Here is a 21,564-nt window from a genome sequence, read left to right as displayed (position 1 = left end):
TATGGTGAAGCGTGGTGGCAGCATCTCAGACTGTGACCTTCCAACAGGACAACGACCCTAAGCACGCAGCCAAGACAATGCAGGAGTGGCTTCGGGATAAGTCTCAATGTCCTTGAGTGGCCCAGCCAGAGCCTGGACTTGAACCCGATCTAACATCTCTGGAGACCTGAAAATAGCTGTGCAGCAACGCTTCCCATCCAATCTGACTGAGCTTGAGAGGATCTGCAGAGAAGAATGAGAGAAACTCCCCAAATACTGGTGTGCCAAGCTTGTAGCGTTATACCTAAAAAAAACTCCAGGCTGTAATCGCTGTCAAAGGTGCTTCAACAATGTACTGAGTGAAAGGTCTGAATACTCACGTAAATATGACTTTTTTTGCCTTTGTTATTGTGTGTAGATTGACAGGATTTTATTTTTTTGCCGTTTTAGAATAAGGCTGTAACGTAATGTCGGAATACTTTCTGAATGCAATGTATATAAAGTGCCTTCAGATAGTATTCATACCCCTTGACTTATTCCACATTTTGTTACAGCCTGAATTCAATTTATTTTCTTCTTTTTTTTTTACCCAAATGCACACAATACCCCATAATGACAGTGAAAACATGGTTTTTAGAAATGTGTGCATTTATTTGAAAAATGAAATACAGATCAAATTTTACATAGGTATTCTCACCCCTTAGTCAATACATTTTTATTATCACCTTTGGCGGAGATTACAGCTGTGAGGTTTTTCTTGGTAAGTGTGTAAGAGCTTTGCACACCTGGATTATACAATACTTGCACATTTGTCTGTTAAGTTGTTGCTCATTGCAAGTCTTGCTATAGATTTTCAACCCAATTTAAGTAAAAAATGTAACTAGGCCACTCAGGAACTTTCAATGTCGTCTTGGTAAGCAACTTGTGTATATTTGGTCTTGTGTTTTAGGTTATTGTCCTACTGTCCTAGGCTGTTGGTAGTCTGACTGAACCAGGTTTTCCTCTAGTATATTGCCTGTGCTTAGCACTATTCTGTTTCTTTTTGTATAAATAATAATACAAAAAATATCCTTAGTCCTTGCTAATGACAGGCATTACCATAACAAGCATTACCATAACCTGATGCAGCCGCGACTGTGCTTGAAAATATGAACATAACGCTTTGTATTCAAGACATTATTTTTTTGGTTTTTGGCAGTTTTACTTTAGTAGCTTATTGCAAACAGGATGCATTCTGTACAACAGGGCTGCCCAACCCTCTTCCTGGAGATCTACTGTCCTGTAGGTTTTCAGTTCAACCCTAATTTAGCATATCTGATTCAGATAGTCTAGGTCTTGTTGAGCAGCTAATAAGTAGACCATGTACAAGCTTCCTCCTTTTCACACTGTCATTTAGGTTATTCTTGTGGAGTAACTACAATATTGTTGATCATCCTCAGATTTCTCCTATCACAGCCATTAAACTCTGTTACTGTTTTAATGTAACCATTGGCCTCATGGTGAAATCCCTGAGAGGTTTCCTTCCTCTCCGGCAACTGAGTTAGGAAGGACGCCTGTATCTTTGTAGTGACTAGGTGTATTAATTCACCATCCAAAGTGTAGTTAATAACTTCACCATGCTCAAAGGGATATTCAATTTATTTTTACCCATTTACCAATAAGTGCCCTTCTTTGAGAGGCATTGGAAAACCTAGTCTACACTTGACTTAAATGCAACTTCTGCTATCAGAATATGAAGATCGCATTGAAAAGACGGGTCTAGATGCACAAAAGTTGAATGGAATAATCCAAAACGCTCAACTATAAACTGTCTCAACTCACTAAGCTTCAAAATCACACACCTAGTACTAGTTTAATTCACTGATCCTTTGATTGGATGGACATGTTAGTCATACTGCTAAACTTTGATTGGTTTGAGGTCCTCCGGAAGTCGTCATAATTACCATGTAGGTCTATGGAAGGGGGTGAGGAGCACGAGCCTCCTAGGTTTTGTATTGAAGTCGATGTAGCCAGAGTAGAATGGAAAAAATGGCTGTCCTGCTAGACCAAAAAACAGTTAAAAAAAAAAAAAATCTGGTATTTGGTGATTTGAATATATTTAGTTTAGTTTACCTAAACGATAACATTTATTTATTTATTTATTTATTTATTTATTTATATATATATATATATATATACTTTCACTGAGTAGGATGGTCCTCCCTTCCTCCTATAATTTGGATTTCAGGAAAAAATATTGTTGAAACTATTTGTATTTTTCACATGGAACAATTTCACAGTAGCGTAAATGTTGTGTCATTATAATATGATATTACTATGATTATAATATATTTGAGTTGATGGAAAGCTCTGCTGTTTTCTCTTTTAGGTTGGTGAGATTTGATCCTTTGGGGCACAATCTTCTGACTGCTACTGTGAACCCCTCCAACCAGCAGGTGAGTTCTTTTCTCCTATCACAACAAAATTGCACTATACCGTATACAGTTTTCTGTCTAGAAATGAAATCTTCTCAAAGCCTTTTAAACATGACTGTACGCTAAAACATTCAACATGTCTACCCTCATATCTAACATATTATGTCCTGTAGAATGATGATGACTCAGAGGTCCCCATGGACAGCGTAGAGATGCCCCACTTCCGCCAGCGCTCCTTCCTGCCCTCCCAGCCTGTACGCCGCACGCCCATCCTCCACAACTTCCTGCACATCCTTTCCTCGCGCTCCTCGGGAGCGCAGGCCGGGGGGGATGCGTCCCGCCCTGGCGGGGAGAGCAGCGGCGAGCCCCCCAGCATGCCTTTGGGCCAGTACCCAGCCTCTCAGGACCGTGGACTGCCCTTCCCAGGCTGCACTCAGCACCTGGGCATGGTGTGCCTATGCAGCCGCTGCACAGCCAACCGCAGCCCCTCTCTGGGCGAGGGGCCTTCCTCCAGGCCTGTGGTCCTCCCTGAGCACCCTCAGCCGGCCCCCCATGCCTCCACCTTTTCCTCAGCCCGTACGGAGCCCCGACAGCCTTCAGAGCCCAGTGGGGCCCAACAGCGGCCCTCTGCCTTCACAACGGTCTACTATAGCGCCGGCAGCTCCTTGCACCGTGCCGTGCCTACCGCCCACGTGGCCAGCCCGCCCCTGAGCCAGCAGCCTCAGCCACCACCCACCAGCCACCCACCCCTCTCCCGCCCACTGCCCGGACCCGATTGGACACGCAGCCTGCTGAACATGAGAGGCTCAGAGAGCAGAACTGGAGGGAGTGAAGGTGGGGTGAGCGGGGTAGGTGGTATGGGTGGTGTCGGGGGTGGGATGCTGCCCCCCCGAACCAGCTCGTCCTCCGTCAGCCTGCTGTCAGTGCTCCGGCAACAGGACGGCTCCTCCCAGTCCCCTGTCTACACTTCCGCCACAGAGGGACGGGGTTTCCCCACGCAGTCAAGCTCTGAACCGGGCTCTGGCCCCGTGGCCAATCAGCGAGGTGGTGGAGGGGCGGGCACCAGCAGCGGGCACCACCCTTTCTGGGACGGCACACGCAGCAACCCAACCTCGTTCCGCAACGTGCTCCAGTGCAACCTGAGCCGCTACTTCATGGAGTTTGACCGCATGCAGGACCTGGAGTCGCCCCTGGGGGGCGTTGGGGGAGGGGAGGGCGGCCAGGAGCAGACGCAGGAGCTGCTCAACAACAACATGGATCCGGAGAGACCCAGGCCTTCCTCCTCCCACTATCAGCCCCAGCCACTCCCACCAACCCCAGCCGAGAACAACCCCCCTCCCTCCAATGCGGCTCACTCCTCTCGGGGCCAACTGAACCGCTGCCGGGCCTGCCACAACTTGCTCACCTTCAACCACGACTCCCAACGCTGGGAGCGCACCAGCCCAGCCTCATCCACCTCCGCTGTCTCCACCCAGGAGGGCTCCAGCTCTCCCTGGCAGCAGCCGACCAGCCCTGCCTATGAAGAGACCCATGTGTCACCACAGAGGCGGGAGCCCCAACCCCAGCCACCAGAGAGGGAGAGGAGGGTAACCCAGCCCCCGGAACCCAGCGAGCGGCAGCCCTCCCCAGGCCCTCATGGTGCGGCCATGCCCTTCCCCACCATTGCGTCGTCCACTGCCCAGCCCGGTGAGCAGACGGTGGGCCTGGTGTACAACCAGGAGACGGGCCAGTGGGAGCGCGTCTACCGTCAGGCCGCCTCCAGCCGCTCCACCGTTGCCGACGCACCGCCAGAGGCCTTAAGCCAGGAAATGCCTGTGGAAAACCCAGACGAGGACTCTCTGAGGAGGTAGAGTTATGAGAAAGTCCTTGGTAGTATCTACAGTGGTGTTTTCTGCTCAGTCCAGGGTCGTGCTCAGTAGTGCACACCGTAGCAATATGTTTTAAAATGAACGTTTCTTATTGAACGAGCTTGGATCGTTCCTCGCTGTTTCAAACCGTTTTCTTCAGTTTTATCTACTGAACACAACTCGGCTTACTTTAGCTAGTGATCTTCTCTGACTTAAGAACATTACAGCAAGTAACTACTGGTCTGCTTTTCTCAGTATTTCCTACTCATTCCAAGGTTATTCTTTATTTTTACTGTTTTCTACATTGTTGAATAATAAGTGAAAACTATTTAAATAACATATGGAATCATGTAGTAACCAAAAAAGTGTTTATATTTTTGAGATTCTTCAAAGTAGCCACCCTTTGCCTTGACAGCTTTGAACACTCTTGGTATTCTCTCAGCCTGCTTCATGAGGTAGTCACCTGGAATGCATTACAATTAACAGGTGTGCCTTGTTAATTCTTTCATTAATGCATTTGAGCCAATTAGTTGTGTTATGACAAGTTAGGGGTGGTATACAGAAGATGGCCCTATTTGATAAAATACTAAGTCCATATTATGGCAAGATCGGCTCAAATACTTTTAAGACTTGAAGGTCAGTCAATCCGGAACATTTCAAGAACTTTGAAAGCACCTTCAAGTGCAGTCGCAAAAACCAACAAGCGCTATGATGAAACTGGCTCTCATGAGGACCGCCACAGGAAAGGAAAACTCAGTTACCTCTGCTGCAAAGGATAAGTTCATTAGAGTTAACTCAGAAATTGCAGCCCAAATAAATGCTTGAACAGAGTTCAAGAAACAGACCTATCTCAACATCAACTGTTGAGGAGACTGGGTGAATCAGGCCTTCATGGTCGAATTGCTGCTAAGAAACCACTACTAAAGGACACCAATAAGAAGAGACTTGCTTGAGCCAAGAAACACGAGCAATGGACATTAGACCGGTGGAAATCTGTCCTTTGGTCTGTCGAGTCCACATTTGAGATTTTGGGTTCCAACCTCCGTGTCTTTGTGAGACGCAGAGTAGGTGAACCAATGATCTCTACATGTGTAGTTCCCACTGTGAAGCATGGAGGAGGAGGTGTGATGGTGTGGGGGTGCTTTGCTGGCGACACTGTCTTTGATTTATTTAGAGTTCAAAGCACACTTAACCTGCAAAGCTACCACAGCATTCTGCAGCGATACGCCATCCCATCTGGTTTGCGTTTAGTGGGACTATCATTTGTATTTCAACAGGAAAATGACCCAACACACCTCCAGGCTGTGTAAGAGCTATTTGACCAAGAAAGATAGTGATGTAGTGCTGTATCAGATGATCTGGCCTACACAATCACCCGACCTCAACCCAATTGAGGTGGTTTGGGATGATTTGGACCGCAAAGTGAAGGAAAAGCAGCCAACAAGTGATCAGCATATGTGGAAACTCCTTCAAGACTGTTGGAAAGCATTCCTCATGAAACTGGTTGAGAGAATGCCAAGAGTGTGCAAATCTGTCAAGGCTAAGGGTGGCTGCTTTGAAGAATCTCATAAAATATATTTTTAACACTTTGTTTTGGTTACTTCATTATTCGTATGTGTTATTTTATTATTTGGATGTCTTCACTATTCTACAATGTAGAAAATAGTAAAAAATAAAGAAACCCTTGAATGTCCTAACTTTTGACTGGTACTGTATATTATCCAAATAGTTGTTTAAAACAAATGGACTCCCTTTTGTAGAGGAGATTTAAACGCTGATCCATTGTTTGGTGTGTTTGTTCACAGGAGGCTGTTGGAGTCCTCCCTCCTCTCTCTCTCCCGCTACGACATGGGAGGATCCAGAGACCACCCCATCTACCCAGACCCTGCCAGGTACCAGCCCCCAAACCAATCTTACCTCTAATGAACTTGTACTGTGTTTGACAGGATAAAACCCCTCCAGGTGCACCGTTTTCTTAGAGGTTCTGTCGAACAAAGTTGACAGTTTAAAGTAAGGTTGAGAAAATCCCAGATATTTTCCCAAAAGTTCACTGGTTTAACAGAACATACAAGTTAGAGGATTTCTTAAACTTCTGAGAAAGTTCATGTAACTTTGCCAACCTACACTGAAAAATATATAAACGGAACAAGTAGTGTTGGTTTCATGAGCTGAAATAAAAGATCCCAGAAATCTTCCGTACACACAAACCTTATTTCTCTTAAATCTTGTTTACATCCCTGTTAGTGAGCATTTCTCCTTTGCTAAGATAATACATCCACTTGACAGGTGTGGCATATCAAGAATCTGATTTAAACGGCATGATCATTACACAGGTGCACCTTGTGCTAGGGACAATAAAAGGCCACTCAGAAATGTGCAGTTTTGTCACACAATGCCACAATGTTGCAAGTTTTGAGGGAGTGTGTAATTGGCATGCTGACTGCAGGAATGTCTACCAGAGCTGTTGCCAAAGAATTGAATGTTAATTTCTCTACCATAAGCCGCCTCCAACATTGTTTTAGAGAATAAGCAGGATGTCCAACCGGCCTCACAACCCACGTGTATGGCGTCGTATGGGTGAGCGGTTTGCTGATGTCAACGTTGTAAACAGAGTGCTCCGTGATAGTGTTATATGGTATGGGCAGGCATAAGCTATGGACAACTAACACAATTACTTTTTATCGCTGGCAATTTTAATGCACAGAGATACCTTGACAAGCTCCTGAGGCCCATTGCCGTGCCATTCATTCGCCGCTATCACCACAATTCCTGGAAGCTGAAAATGTCCGTTCTTCTATGGCCTGCATACTCAGACATGTCACTCTTTGAGCATATTTGGGATGCTCTGGATCGACGTGTACGCCAGCGTGTTCCAGTTCCCACCAATATCCAGCAACTTCACACAGGACAACATTCCACAGGCCACAATCAACAGCCTGATCAACTCTATGCGAAGGAGATGTTGAGGTGCATGAGGCAAATGGTGGTCACACCAGATACTGACTGGTTTGCATATCCATGTCCCTACCTTTTTTTTTTTTAAATGTTAAGGTATCTGTCCAACAGATATCTGTATTCCCAGTCATGTGAAATCCATAGATTAGGACCTAGTTATTTTATTTCAATTGACTGATTTCCATATATGAATTGTAAGTCAGTAAAATCTTTGAAATTGTTTCATGTTGCGTTTTGTTCAGTATAGTATGAACCCTAGAGCTGTAAACCCCCCCCCCCCCCCCCCCATTGAACTCCTCCCTCTGCCGTTGTTTCTCCTGCAGGTTGTCCCCGGCTGCGTACTACGCGCAGAGAATGATCCAGTACCTGTCGAGGCGGGACAGTATCCGCCAGCGTTCGCTGCGCTACCAGCAGAACCGCCTGAGGACCCTCTCCTCCTCTTCGGACAGCCCGGCCGGCAACCCCTCGGCCGCAATGGAGAACAGCGATGTGGACTTTGAAGAGCTAGAGTGAGTTGGTGCAAACCATCCTGGCCCCTTAATGGGATATTAGTTACTCTTAAAAAAATCTTAAGGATCTTACCCTTTTTTTTAAATTTCGCCTAAAATGACAAACCCATATCTAACTGCCTGTAGCTCAGGACCTGAAGCAAGGATATGCATGTTCTTGATACCATTTTGAAAGGAAACACTTTCAAGTTTGTGGAAATGTGAAATGAATGTAGGAGAATATAACATATTAGATCTGGTAAAAGATAATACAAAAAAATGCAAGGGACAGGCCATACTTTGGGATAGGAGTCTAGGTGTAATTTAGATGTTGACCACCAGATGACAGCAGGGTGTGCAACGTTTCAGACTGATCCAGTGAAGAATGACATTACTGTTACATTATCATTATCAAGTCTGCAAGGAGTTTGCCGAAATGTGCCGAATTGGTCAATAGATACATTTTCAAGTACATAACTACAGAGAACATACAAAAATACTATGGTTATAAAAAATGAAAGTTTACACTCTCCCAGGGAATGTCATACATGATGGATCATTAGCTTATACACTAACTTTCACAAATCTAGATGGCTGGGCGGGGTGGGTATGGAGCCAGAAACAGCAGTGCGGTCAAACTGTAGACCCAAGTTCCTACATTTGAACATAAAATACATTTTTTATCAAACATAACAATGCTACATTTTATCTCTGGGACCCTCAGGATGACAAATCAGAGCAAGATTGCACAAAGTACATTATTTACCTTCAGAGGTGAATGTATAAAAATAAAAAAATGTTTAGTGCTCTCCTCAAACAATAGCATGGTATTTTTTTCACTGTAATAGCTACTGTTAATTGGACACTGCAGTTAAATTAACAAGAATTTAAGCTTTTTGCCCAGGTCTATGTCCCGGAAAGTTGGCTGTTGTGTACGTCATTCTTGTCACATTAGCGCACGTTAGCAACAACCGTCCCGGTTAAGGGACACCCATCCCGTAGAGGTTGTCCAATTTTTGTTTTTTTTCTGTTGAGATAAGTGGAGGATTGGATAAGGAGATGTCCCAAGCCATCCTTTTAGAAAACATTTTTTTGTGGATCTACACAACCAATGGTGTGTGATGTGTGTGGACTTACACTATATATACACTACCGTTCAAAAGTTTGGGGTCACTTAGAAATGTCCTTGTTTTTGAAAGAAAAGCAAAACATTTTTGTTGATTTTAAAATTGATCAGAAATACAGTGTAGACATTGTTAATGTTGTAAATTACTATTGTAGCTGGAAGCGGCTGATTTAAAAAAATATTCATAACAATATTCTTTTTTTTTTATGGAATATCTAAATAGGCTTTCAGAGGCCCATTATCAACAATCATCGCTCCTGTGTTCCAATGGCACGTTGTGTTAACTAATCAAAGTTTATCATTTTAAAAGGCTAATTGATCATTAGAAAACCCTTTTGCAATTATGTTATCACAGCTGAAAACTGTTGTCCCTGCTTAAAGAAGCAATAGAACTGGCCTTCTTTAGACTAGTTGAGTATCTGGATCATCAGCATTTGTGGGTTCGATTACAGGCTCAAAATGGCCAGAAACAAAGACCTTTCTTCTGAAACTCATCAGTCTATTCTTGTTCTGAGAAATGAAGACTATTCCATGTGAGAAATTGCCAAGAAATTGAAGATCTTGTACAGCGCTGTGTGCTACTCCCTTCACAGAACAGTGCATACTGGCCCTAACCAGAATAGAAAGAGTGGGATGCCCTGGTGCATAACTGAGCAAGAGGACAAGTACATTAGTGTCTAGTTTGAGAAGCAGACGCCTCACGAGTCCTCAACTGGCAGCTTCATTAAGTAATACCCGCAAAACACCTGTCTCAACGTCAACAGTGAAGAGGCTACTCCGGGATGCTGGCCTTCTAGGCAGAGTTGCAAAGAAAAAGCCATGTCTCAGACTGGCCAATAGAAAGAAAAGATTGAGATGGGCAAAATAACACACACTGGACAGAGGAACTCTGTATTTGTTATTCAAATTAAAAGCCCAATGAATACTCGCCTTTGTGTAGTGATTTAACTCCCACCGCTTTATTAAAGAATGTTTAATTGACTTTGCAGCAATACTTTGCCTCGACAAGAAAGAGCTCTTTGAAAATGTTTCCCTGTCAAGACGAACAGTGGTGCGGCGTGTTGAGAACATCACAGAGAATATGGAACAACAGTTGAAAGACAAGGTAAAGGATTTCACCTATTTCTCCTTGGCCCTGGATGAGAGCAGTGATGCGGGTGACATGGCACAGTTGATATTTTTACAAGACATAATCCCAGACTTTGAAATTACAGAGGAGCTTGCTTCAGTGCAGTCAAGTAGCTGAGCTGAAACCAGATCAGAAAATGATTTTCCTGCATTGGATTATTCACCAGGAGGTACTCTAAATGTGTTCTGAAAATGAGCCTTGTGGATACAGTCACTAAAGTGGTAAACTTCATAAGAGCAAAATCCTTAAACCACAGGCAGTTTGTCTCACTGTCTGAAGAGAGTCTGTCAAGCAGGTTTCCCCTTCCACACAAACGTGAGATGGCTGAGGTTGGGGAAGGTGCTTAAAAGGGTGTGGAACCTGAAGTCAAGAGTTGTTGTAAATGAAATGAAAATATGTGGATTTCCCTCAACTGCAAGACAGAGAATGGTTGGCTGATTTTTTTCCTTCACCGTGGACATCATTGACCCCCATGAATGAACTGAATTCCAAACTACAAGGGAAGGGCCTTTTTGCTAATCAGATGTACAGCCTTGTCAAAGCCTTCAAGGGAAAATTACTCCTCCTGACCCGCCAAGTAGAATCTAACAATCTCACCCACCTTCCGACACTACTAGTCTGTTCCCTATCAGATGACCAGCGGGAGAAGTATACATCACTGCTGCACGCTTTGAACGGTGAGTTTTCTCGTCGTTTTGAGGATTTCAAAGTGTCGGAAAATGACATGCTGTTGGTTTCCTCTCCTTTCACCTTCAACGTGGATAACGCTCCCACTGACATGCAACTTGAGCTTATCGATCTTCAGTCTGATGCAGTGATTGGGGAACTGTTTTGAATAGTTCTCCAATGTCACTGACACGGTTCTATGCATCTCTATGAACAAAACTCTCCAAAGATTAGGAGTCATGCTGAGATGTTTGTACTGTTTGGGTCAACCTATGTAGGTGAACAGGCATTTTCTGTGATGAAATCTAACAAGTCAAGGCACAGATCATCTCTTACTGACTCTCACCTCTCAGCAATTCTGCGCATAGCGACGTCAGAAACTATACCTGACTTCACTGCTCTAGTCAATGCCCATCAGCTCCTCACACCGATTGAGAAGTTTAAATTTAATGTTGAGCTCCCTCTCTCTCGTGTTTTTGTGCATACCCGTTAACAAGAGTTATTTCCGTGGTGCTGATTGTTTAATAATGATTCACAGATAGATGTATCTGTCAGTCATATACATTATGTATAATCCTATAATGTGATTCTGGCCCGTGATGGCAAAAATATATTCTGTGGCCCTCCATGGAAAATAATTGCCCAGGCCTGGAGTACAGTCATCCTACTTTGAACATTCAGCTTCACCACACATTTCACCCAACAGCCTCGTTTTCTCCCAATAACTGGTGTGTGTGTGTGTGTGTGTGTGTGTGTGTGTGTGTGTGTGTGTGTGTGTGTGTTTTTTTTAACAGTGACAACGGAGACAGGACGAGGCACCGAACACCACGCAACGCCAGGATGTCTGCGCCTTCACTGGGGCGATTCGTTCCTCGGCGGTTTCTTTTGCCTGAGTACCTGCCCTACGCTGGAATCTTCCACGAGAGGGGACAGCCTGGCCTGGCCACCCACTCCTCTGTCAACAGGGTCCTAGCAGGTACTAACCAAGATTGTCTCACTAGAGTACACTCTGCTTAGTGTGGTTAAATTGTCCTGTATGGATATGATCACTGTAAAAGGAGTGCGCTGCAATGCCCTTTTCACGCTACTGCTGTATTTCGCTGGCCTGATTTACCCATCCATTTTTTGTTGGTGGAACCAAGGTGTAAAATAGAATATCCAAGCCAGTACAGTTCAAGTGGGCAACAACTAACTACTTGATTGCTCTCATACATCTCAATGTTATCCATTGTATTGTGTTATCTGCAATAGTGGTAGACACTACTCCTATTTCACATCCAATAGCCTATCCACTGACCAAATTTCTCTCAGGTGCCTCAATCGGGGACGGCCAGTCGGCGGTGGCCAGCAACATAGCCAACACCACCTACCGGCTGCAGTGGTGGGACTTCACCAAGTTCGATCTACCTGAGATCAGCAACGGTATGTAAAACATTCAGAACATTGCAAAGCCGACACAATTCCCTATTCTATCTGACAGACGATCTTATCATTTCTACACAATACATTTCTGTCTGAAAGTTCTGTAACCTTAGATCCTCCTAAACCGGTCCCTGCTCTCCTATTGTTTGAACAGCTATATTTGCCGCTCTGATTGCGTTTACTTTAGAGGTTGACCGTATTTTTGACATTGTGCGCGGTTGCCTGTTTGTGTATGTCTGTTGCCACCCCTCCAGCCTCTGTGAATGTGCTGGTGCCAAATTGTAAGATCTACAACGACGCCAGTTGTGACATCTCGGCGGACGGGCAGCTCCTGGCCGTGTTCATACCCAGCAGCCAGCGGGGCTTCCCTGACGAGGGCATCCTGGCTGTGTACTCCCTGGCACCTCACAACCTGGGGGAGGTGCTCTACACCAAAAGATTTGGTAAGTCTTGTCACATAGTAGAGGACGTCTTGCCACCGGGGACTTGACCTCCAGGATACAGCTATAGCAGTGTTTCCCAAACCTCTCCTCTTAGTGCCCCCGGCCAATCCACTTATTTGAGGTAATCCAGTGATGGCAGACTTGATTCAATTGGTCAACCTAATCATCTCATTTGTTGAATAAGGTTGTGCTAGTTGTGGACTACATCAAATGAGTCGAACTGTAGGAGGTAGTCGAGGAGAGGTTTGGGAAACAACTGAACTAGAGAATCTAAAACATTGAATCTAGTAAAATTGGTGCACTAAACAGAATATTATAGATAGTGAACCTTAACTACAGTACAATAATATCCTAGGAGAGTCTTGCCAAACCTTGTCAGTCTTAACGTTTGTCTTCCATCCTCCCACAGGTCCCAATGCCATCTCGGTGAGCCTGTCTCCCATGGGCTGTTACGTGATGGTGGGCTTGGCCTCCCGCAGGATCCTGCTGCATCCCTCCACCGACCACATGGTGGCGCAAGTGTTCCGGCTGCAACAGCCCCACGGTGGAGAGACCTCCATCAGGGTGAGACAGACAGAGAGACCCCCCCTAATGCAGGGAAAAGACCAGCCCGCTGGTTACATGTGAACGTATGTTTGTGAAGGTCAACAGTGAGGGAGAAGGGTAGTACCACAGATTGATACTACTGGGGTGGTGGTCATTATGGAAACCTTTGGAAAATTATTAAATGAGTCCAGGTAATCCCTCCCCGTTTGTCTATGGAGCACGACTAGCTGACATGGCTTTTACCCATACCCAAAGGGTTCACTTTATTGTGCATTTGTTTAGTTTCAAGTTTTAATGTCACAAGTACAGTGAAATGTATTTTCTTGCCAACTCAAAACCCAACAATGCAATAACAATGTAATTCTGATAATTAAAAAAAAAAACATACGAAGTATGAACACAATAAGTAAGGATACAAGGATACAAGGTCCGTTCCAATACCGTATTTACAATGTGCAGGGACACTGGAGTGATGTTGGACGTTTATGATTGTTTGTCTGGGTTCTCCAATTGTTCCCTAGATGGTGTTCAACGTGGTCTACCCCATGGCTCCGGACCAGCGGCGGCACGTCAGCATCAATTCAGCCAGATGGCTTCCAGACCCGGGGATGGGCCTGGCCTACGGGACCAACAAAGGAGACCTGGTCATCTGCAGGCCCGTGTGAGTAGTGCTCCTCTGTCTGACCATTTTGTAAATCTTATACCTGATATCGGAGTGGTGCATTGGTGACTTGTTTGTTTTTGTAGTCCTCAATATACACTTTTTGTTCAAAGGTGTGTTCCTGGTATCATGAGTTCAGTGTATTCCATACCACCACCTCCAACACTGGCGGCGAATTGGATTTGATTGGTCTCTTGATTCGATTATTCTAATAGCCAGTGTAAACAGGAAGCCTCTGGATTGGAGCGGGTCAATTATTGGTCTGTAATGAGGTCATTGTCTGTGATTACATGAAGGAATCCCTCAGTGGAGATCAAAATAAAATGTTATTGGTCACATGCGTCGAATACAACAGGTGTAGACTTTACAGTGAAATGCTTACTTAAGAGCCCATTCCCAACAGTGCAGAGTTAAAAAGTAAGAAAAATATTTGTTTAAAAACTGGGAAACAGTAAAACGAGGCTATACACAAGGAGTTCCAGTACCGAGTCAATGTGTAGGGGTACGAGATTATACTGTATGTACACTACCACTCAAAAGTTTGGACACCTACTCATTCCAGGGGTTTTCTTAGTAGCCACCCTTTGCCTTGACAGCTTTGCACACTCTTAGCATTCTCTCAACCAGCTTCATGAGGTAGTTACCAGGAATCGATTTCAATTTGTTTAAAAGCAAATTTGTAGAATGTATTTCCTTCTTAATGCGTTTTAGCCAGTCAGTTGTTGTGTTATGACAAGGTAGGGGTGGTATACAGAAGATGGCCCTATTTGATAAAATACCAAGTCCATATTATGGCAAGAACGGCTCAAATACTTTTAAGACTTGAAGGTCAGTCAATCCGGAACATTTCAAGAACTTTGAAAGCATCTTCAAGTGCAGTCGCAAAAACCATCAAGCGCTATGATGAAACTGGCACTCATGAGGACCGCCACAGGAAAGGAAGACCCAGAGTTACCTCTGCTGCAGAGGACAAGTTCATTAGAGTTACTAACCTTTAGAAATTGCAGCCCAAATAAAAGCTCCAAAGAGTTCATGTAACCGACACATCTCAACATCAACTGTTCAGAGGAGACTGCCTGAATCAGGCCTTCATGGTCAAATTGCTGCAAAGAAACTACTAGAAACTACACTACTAAAGGACACCAAGAAACACGAGCAATTGACATTAGACCGGTGGAAATCTGTCCTTTTTGGTCTGATTGGAGTCCAAATTGGAGATTTTTGGTTCCAACCGCGGGTCTTCGTGAGACGCAGAGTAGGTGAATGGATGATCTCCGCATGTGTGGTTCCCACCGTGAAGAATGGAGGTGTGGTGTGGGGGTGCTTTGCTGGTGATACGGTCCGTGATTTTATTGATTTCTTTTTTAATACAAAGCACACTTAACCAGCATGGCTACCACAGCATTCTGCAGCGATATGCCATCCCATCTGGTTTGCGCTTAGCCCCACCGATCATTTGTTTTTCAACAGGACAATGACCCATCCCACCCTTCAGGCTGTGTAAGGGCTATTTGACCACGAAGGAGAGTGATGGAGTACTGCATCAGATGACCTGGCCTTCATAATCCCCCGACCTTAAACCAATTTAGATGGTTTTTGGATGAGTTGGACCGCAGAGTGAACGGCTTAGCAGCCAAGAAGTGCTCAGCATGTGGGAACTCCAAGACTGTTGGAAAAGCATTTGTGAAGCTGGTTGAGCGAAGGCCAAGAATGTGCAAAGCTGTCATCAAAGCAATGGGTGGCTACTTTGAAGAATGTCAAATATAACATATTTTGATTGAACACTTTTTGTTACTACCTGTTACCATATGTGTTATTTCATAGTTGTGATGTCTTCACTATTATTCTACAATATACTAAATATTTGGAAAAACTCTTGAATGAGTAGGTGTCCAAACTTTTGACTGGTACTGTACATGTGGGTAAGGTTTTAAAGTGACTAGGCAATCAGGATTTATAATTAACACAGTAGCAGCAGTGTACAGTGCCTTTGGAAAGTATTCTTACCCCTTGACTTTTTCCACTGTTACGATAGTCTTATTCTGAAGTTGATTTAAATTGCTTTTATTCCTCATCAGTCTACACACTATACCCCATAATGACAAAGCAAAACATTTTTTTTAGACATAATTGCTAATTTAAAAAATATTTATATTTTTTACATTTAATAAATCAAATTTACAGGTTTTCAGATCCTTAGTACTATGTTGAAGCACCTTTGGCAGTGTTTACAGCCTCACGCCTTCTTGTGTATGACGCTACAAGCTTGGAACACCTGTATTTGGGGAGTTTCTCCTATTCTTCTCTGCAGATCCTCTCAACCTCTGTCAGGTTGGATGCGGAGCATTGCTGCACAGCTATTTTCAGGTCTCTCCAGAGATGCTCAATCGGGTTCAAGTCCGGGCTCTGGCTGGGCCGCTCAAGGACATTCAGAGACTTGTCCCGAAGCCACTCCTGTGTTGTCTTGTCTGTGTGCTAAGGGTCGTTGTTTTCCTGTTAGACTGAGGTGACGATTCACCTTCCAAGGCCCTGAGCGCTCTGGAGCAGGTTTTCATCAAGGATCACTCTGTGCTTTGCTCCGTTCATCTTTCCCTTGATCCTGACTAGTCTCCCAGTCCCTGCCGCTGATAAACATCCCCACAGCATGAAGCTGCCACCACCATGCTTCACCGTAGGGATGTTGCCACGCTCTCTCCAGACATGACGCTTGGCATTCAGGACAGAGTGGTTTCATCAGGCCAGAGAATCTTGTTTCTCATGGTCTGAGAGTCTTCAGGTGCCTTTTGGCAAACTCCCAAGTGGACTGTCATGTGCCTTTTACTGAGGAGTGGCTTCCGTCTGGCCATTATACCATATAGGCCTGATTGGTGGAGTGCTGTAGAGATGGTTGTCCTTCTGGAAGTTTTTCCCATCTCCACAGACGTACTCTAGAGCTCTGTCAGTGACCATTGGGTTCTTGGTCACCTCCCTGACCAAGGCCCTTCTCCCCATATTGTGCTGTTTGGCTGGGCGGCCAGTTCTAGGAAAAGTCTTGGTGGTTTCAAATGTCTTCTATTGAAGAATGATGGAGGCCACTGTGTTCTTTGGGACCTTCAATGCTGCAGACATATTTTTTGGTAACCTTCCCCAGATCTGTTCCTCGACACAATCCTGTCTCGGAGCTCTGTGGATAATTCCTTCGACCTCATAGCTAGGGGTCTGAACACTTTCAGAAAGAACTATGTAAAGTGTGTATGTGTGTGGCTAGAGTATAGTGAGTGTGCCGTAGAGCAGCGTTTCCCAAGCTCCGTCATTTGGGCCCCAAGGGGTGCACATTTTTGTTTTTGCTGTAGTACTACACAGCTGATTAAAATAATCAAAGCTTGATTATTTGAATCAGCTGTGTCGTGTAGGGCAAAAAACAAAACGTGCACCCCTCGGGGTCCAAACGACCGAGTTTGGGAAACGCTGGCATCGAGCCAGTGCAAGGCAATCAGTGCAAAACAATTAAGATGGATGGATAAACAAATAATAAATTGTGTCAATGTAAATTGTCCTGGCAGCCATTTAACAGTTCAGCAGTCTTATCGCTTCAGCATAGAAGCTGTTCAGGTGCTTTTTGGTCACAGACTTGGCGCTCCGGTGCTGCTTGCCATGTGGTACAAGAGAGAACACACTATGACTTGGGTGGCTGGAGTCTTTGACAATTTTTTTGTGCCTTCCTCTGACACCGCCTGGTATAGAGGTCCTGGATGGCAGGGGGTTCTTCCCCAGTGATCTACTGGGCCGTACGCACTACCCTCTAGTGCCTTGCGGTTGCATGCCGAGCAGTTGCCATACCAAGCGGTAATGCATCTAGTCAATCTTTTGAGGATCTAAGGGCCCTTGCCAAATCTTTTCAGCTTACCGAGAAGGAAGAGGTGTTTTCGTGCCCTCTACATGACTGTGTTGGTGTGTTTGGACCATGATAGATCCTTAGTGATGAGGACGCTGAGGAACTTCAAGCTCTCGACCCGCTCTACTATAGACTCATCGATGTGAATGGGGTTGTGTTCGGATCTGTTGGGGCGGTATGCGAATTGGGAGTGGGTCCAGGGTTTTTGGGATGATGGTGTTGTGAGCCATTTTAAAATATTTCATGGCTGCAAATGTGAGTGCTACGGAGCAGTAGTCATTTAGACGGGATACCTTTGTGTTTTAGGCACAATAACTATGGGAGTTTGCTTTAAACATGTAGGTATTACAGACTGGGTCAGAGAGAGGTTGAACATTCCAGTGAAGACACTTGCCTGCTGGTCAGCGCATGCTCTTGAGTACGCGTCTTGGTAATCAGTCTGGCCCTGCGGCCTTGTGAATGTTTTAAAGGTCTTACTCACATCGGTTACGGTGAGCGTGGTCATAGTCATCCAGAACAGCTTGTGCTCTCACGTATGGTTCAGTATTGCTTGCCTCAAAGTGAACATAGACGGCATTTAGCTCGTCTGGTAGGCTCGCGTCACTGGGCAGCTCTCGGCTGGGTTTCCCTTTCGCAATCCGTGATAGTTTGCAAGCCCTGCCACATCCGACAAGCGTCAGAGCCGGTACTGTAGGATTCATCTTAGCTTTGCCTGTTTGATGGTTAATTGGAGGGCGTAGCTGGATTTCGTATAAGCGTCCTGCTCATTGAAAGAGGCCCTGGACCCACTCCCAATCTGTGATGGGGGGGTGTGTATCTTGATCTCTGGCTCAGACTAGCTCAGTGCATATATAGTTGATGTTATTAAAACACAGGGTGTGTCTATAAATGGAAAAATAGGCTACACCTTTTATAAACAAAGCGACTACTTTCGGTTGACTATGATTCTTTTTTTTGGTCCGGGACAGCCCTAGTAAATAGTATGGTCTACAGTTTATCATTGGGGATTCTAACTTGGGTGAGCAGAACTTCATGACTTCCTATTATAGAGATTATTAGAGATTATATATTAGAGATTGCGCACCAGCTGTTGTTAAAGAGACCCCACCACCCCTGATCTTAGCGGACTCTGACGTTCTGTCCTGGCGATGCATTGGGCAAACAGCTAGATTTGTGTTATCCATGTCCCTGTTCAGTCATGACTCGGAGAAGCAGAGTATATTACAGTTCTTAATGTCCCATTGATAGGATAGTCTCGAACGGAGCTCGTCCAGTTTATTTTCCAGCAATTGTGCATTCACAATTGTGCATAACAGATGGTAGAGGCGATTCATTATTCATGTCCATAAGCTCTTTTAGGTCATAGGAAGCGATGGTGAAAGCATTATGGAGAGATCCAATTATGACGACATCGTCGCCAATGATAAATGTTGTCTGTTCTCTAGGTTCTACCGTAGTGATGGAGAGAGCCCGGCCGAAGCAAGCGCAGAGCCCATATTCACAGTTAACAGCAGTGGTGGAACCAGCAGAACCCGCAGTACAGATCGACCAGGGTGAGGAATCTAGGACCCAGAAGGAGATGTTGACACCTTTCTCTTACCCCTCTCCCTGAACTGTGGCAAAATTTGGAAACTTATCCCAAATCCCCAGGTTTTCCAGAAATCATCAAATTTTAAAACTGGGGAATTTGGGGAAGGTTCCAGAATTTACAACCCAAAACTGTTATGAGTGTCCAGCCAATCATGTCATACCCATCTTCTCTGTGGTGTTTGTCTTCTCCAAGGGCCCCCAGTCGTTCCAGCTGGAGACTTGACAGAGACATGGGTCTCATGAACGCCATTGGCCTCCAGCCCCGACACCCCGCCCCCTCTGTGACCTCACAGGGCACTCAGACACCCATCGTCCAGCTGCAGAATGCCGAGACACAGACAGAGAGGGACCTCCCCAGGCCCAGCACCTCCCACGCTGCTGCTTATGGTAGGAGACATAATAATAATTAGACCCCACCGATAAATCTGTTGACTGATATTATAGGCCGATATTAGCCTTTCCCAGAAATACACTCCTGCTCAAAAGTTTGGGGTCACTTAGAGATGTTCTTGTTTGTAAAAGAAAAGCTAATTCTTTTGTCCATTAAAATAACATCAATTAATCAGAAATACAGTGTAGACTGGAAAGTGTAGCCGTTTCCAGCTACAATAGTCATTTACAACATTAACAATTTCTACACTGTACTCCCGATCAATTTGATGTTATTTTAATGGACAATTTTTTTTGCTTTTCTTTCAAAAACAAGGACATTTCTAAGTGACCCCAAACTTTTGAACGGCAGTGTACATGTATGTCTTCATTCCACAGATAAAGCGTCAATATTATATACCTAGAATGAACAAATACAGTGCATTCGGAAAGTATTCAGACCCATTGCCTTTTTCCTAATTTTGTTACGTTACAGCCTTAATCCAAAATGTAGTTCCTCATCAATCTACACACAATACTACATAATGACATTAAAAACAGGTTTTTAGATATCTTTGCAAATGTATTAAAAATACAAATGCCTTGTTTACATAAGTATTCAGTCCCTTTTGCTATGAGACTTGAAATTGAGCTCAGGCATATCCTGTTTCCATTGATCATCCTTGATGTTTCTACAACTTGATTGGAGTCCACCTGTGGTAAATTCAATTGATTTGACATTATTTGGAAAGGCACACACGCCTGTCTATATAAGGTCCCACGGTTGACAGTGCATGTCAGAGCAAAAACCAAGCCATGAGGTCAAAGGAATTGTCTGTAGAGCTCCAAGGCAGGATTGTGTCAAGGCACAGATCTGGGGGAAGGGTATCAAAATGTGTCTGCAGCATTGAAGGTCCCCAAGAACACAGTGGCCTCCATCATTCTTAAATGAAAGAAGTTTGGAACCACCGAGACTCTTCCTAGAGCTGGCTGCCCAGCCAAACTGAGCAATTGGGGGAGAAGGGCCTTGGTCAAGGTGGTGACAAAAAACAGATGGTCACTCTGACAGAGCTCCAGAGTTGTGGAGATTGTTGTCCTTCTGGAAGGTTCTACCATCTCTGCAGCACTCCACCAATCAGGCCTTTATGGTAGAGTTGCCAGATAGAAGCAACTCCTCAGTAGAAGGCACATGACAGCCCGCTTAGTTTGCCAAAAGTCACCTGAAGATTATCGTCTCTGGTCTGATGAAACCATGATTGAACTCTTTGGCCAAATGCCAAGCGTCATGTCTGGAGCAAAACTGCCATCATTCCTACAGTGAAGCATTGTAGTGGCAGCATCATCCTGTGAGGATGTTTTTCAGTGGCAGGGACTGGGAGACTAGTCAGGTTCGAGGGAAAGATGTACAGAGAGATCCTTGATGAAAACCTGCTCCAGAGCACTCAGGACCTCAGACTGGGGGCGAAGGTTCACCTTCCAACAGGACAGAGACCTTAAGCACACAGCCAAGACAACGCAGGAGTTGCTTCAAAGCAAATCTCTGTCTCTGGTGAGACCTGAAAATAGCTGTTCCGCAACACGCCCCATCCAACCTGACAGGACTTGAGGATCTGCAGAGAAGAATGGGAGAAAATCCCCAAATACAGGTGTGCCAAGCTTGTCGCGTCATACCCATGAAGACTCATGGCTGTAATTGCTGTCAAAGGTGCTTCAACAAAGTACTGAGTGAAGGGTCTGAATACTTACAGTACCAGTCAAAAGTTTGGATACACTTACTCATTCAAGGGTTTTTCTTTATTTTTACTATTTTCTACATTGTTGAATAATAGTGAAGACATCAATAATATGAAATAACCCATGTGGAATCCTGTAGTAACCAAAGAAGTGTTAAATAAATCAAAATACATTTTATATTTGAGATTCTTCAAATAGCTACCCTTTGCTTTGACAGCTTTGCATACTGTTGGCATTCTCTCAACCAGCTTCACGAGGTAGTCACCTGGAATGCAGTTCAGGTGTGCCTTTTTAATTTCTGGAATTTCTTTCCTCAATGCA

General features: G+C 44.6%; 1 protein-coding gene across 1 annotated transcript in view; it reads left to right on the top strand.

The window, feature by feature from the left end:
- The window catches only part of ambra1b (autophagy and beclin 1 regulator 1b), a 52,563-nt gene that overhangs the window by 8,152 nt on the left and 22,847 nt on the right, over positions 1-21,564 (top strand). The window contains exons 6-16 of the mRNA XM_036950722.2: positions 2,348-2,414; positions 2,567-4,239; positions 6,046-6,132; positions 7,519-7,704; positions 11,399-11,580; positions 11,916-12,026; positions 12,281-12,469; positions 12,879-13,033; positions 13,537-13,676; positions 18,996-19,103; positions 19,334-19,527. Coding sequence (XP_036806617.2) covers positions 2,348-2,414; positions 2,567-4,239; positions 6,046-6,132; positions 7,519-7,704; positions 11,399-11,580; positions 11,916-12,026; positions 12,281-12,469; positions 12,879-13,033; positions 13,537-13,676; positions 18,996-19,103; positions 19,334-19,527 — 3,092 coding nt within the window. The remainder of the gene's footprint in view (positions 1-2,347; positions 2,415-2,566; positions 4,240-6,045; positions 6,133-7,518; positions 7,705-11,398; positions 11,581-11,915; positions 12,027-12,280; positions 12,470-12,878; positions 13,034-13,536; positions 13,677-18,995; positions 19,104-19,333; positions 19,528-21,564) is intronic.

The sequence above is a fragment of the Oncorhynchus mykiss genome, chromosome 2, assembly GCF_057628025.1.
Source record: "Oncorhynchus mykiss isolate SJ-2025 chromosome 2, ASM5762802v1, whole genome shotgun sequence".
Classification (NCBI taxonomy): Eukaryota; Metazoa; Chordata; class Actinopteri; order Salmoniformes; family Salmonidae; genus Oncorhynchus; species Oncorhynchus mykiss.
The sequence above is the reverse complement of the archived record's forward strand: the minus strand, read 5'-3'. Positions and strand labels throughout refer to the sequence as shown.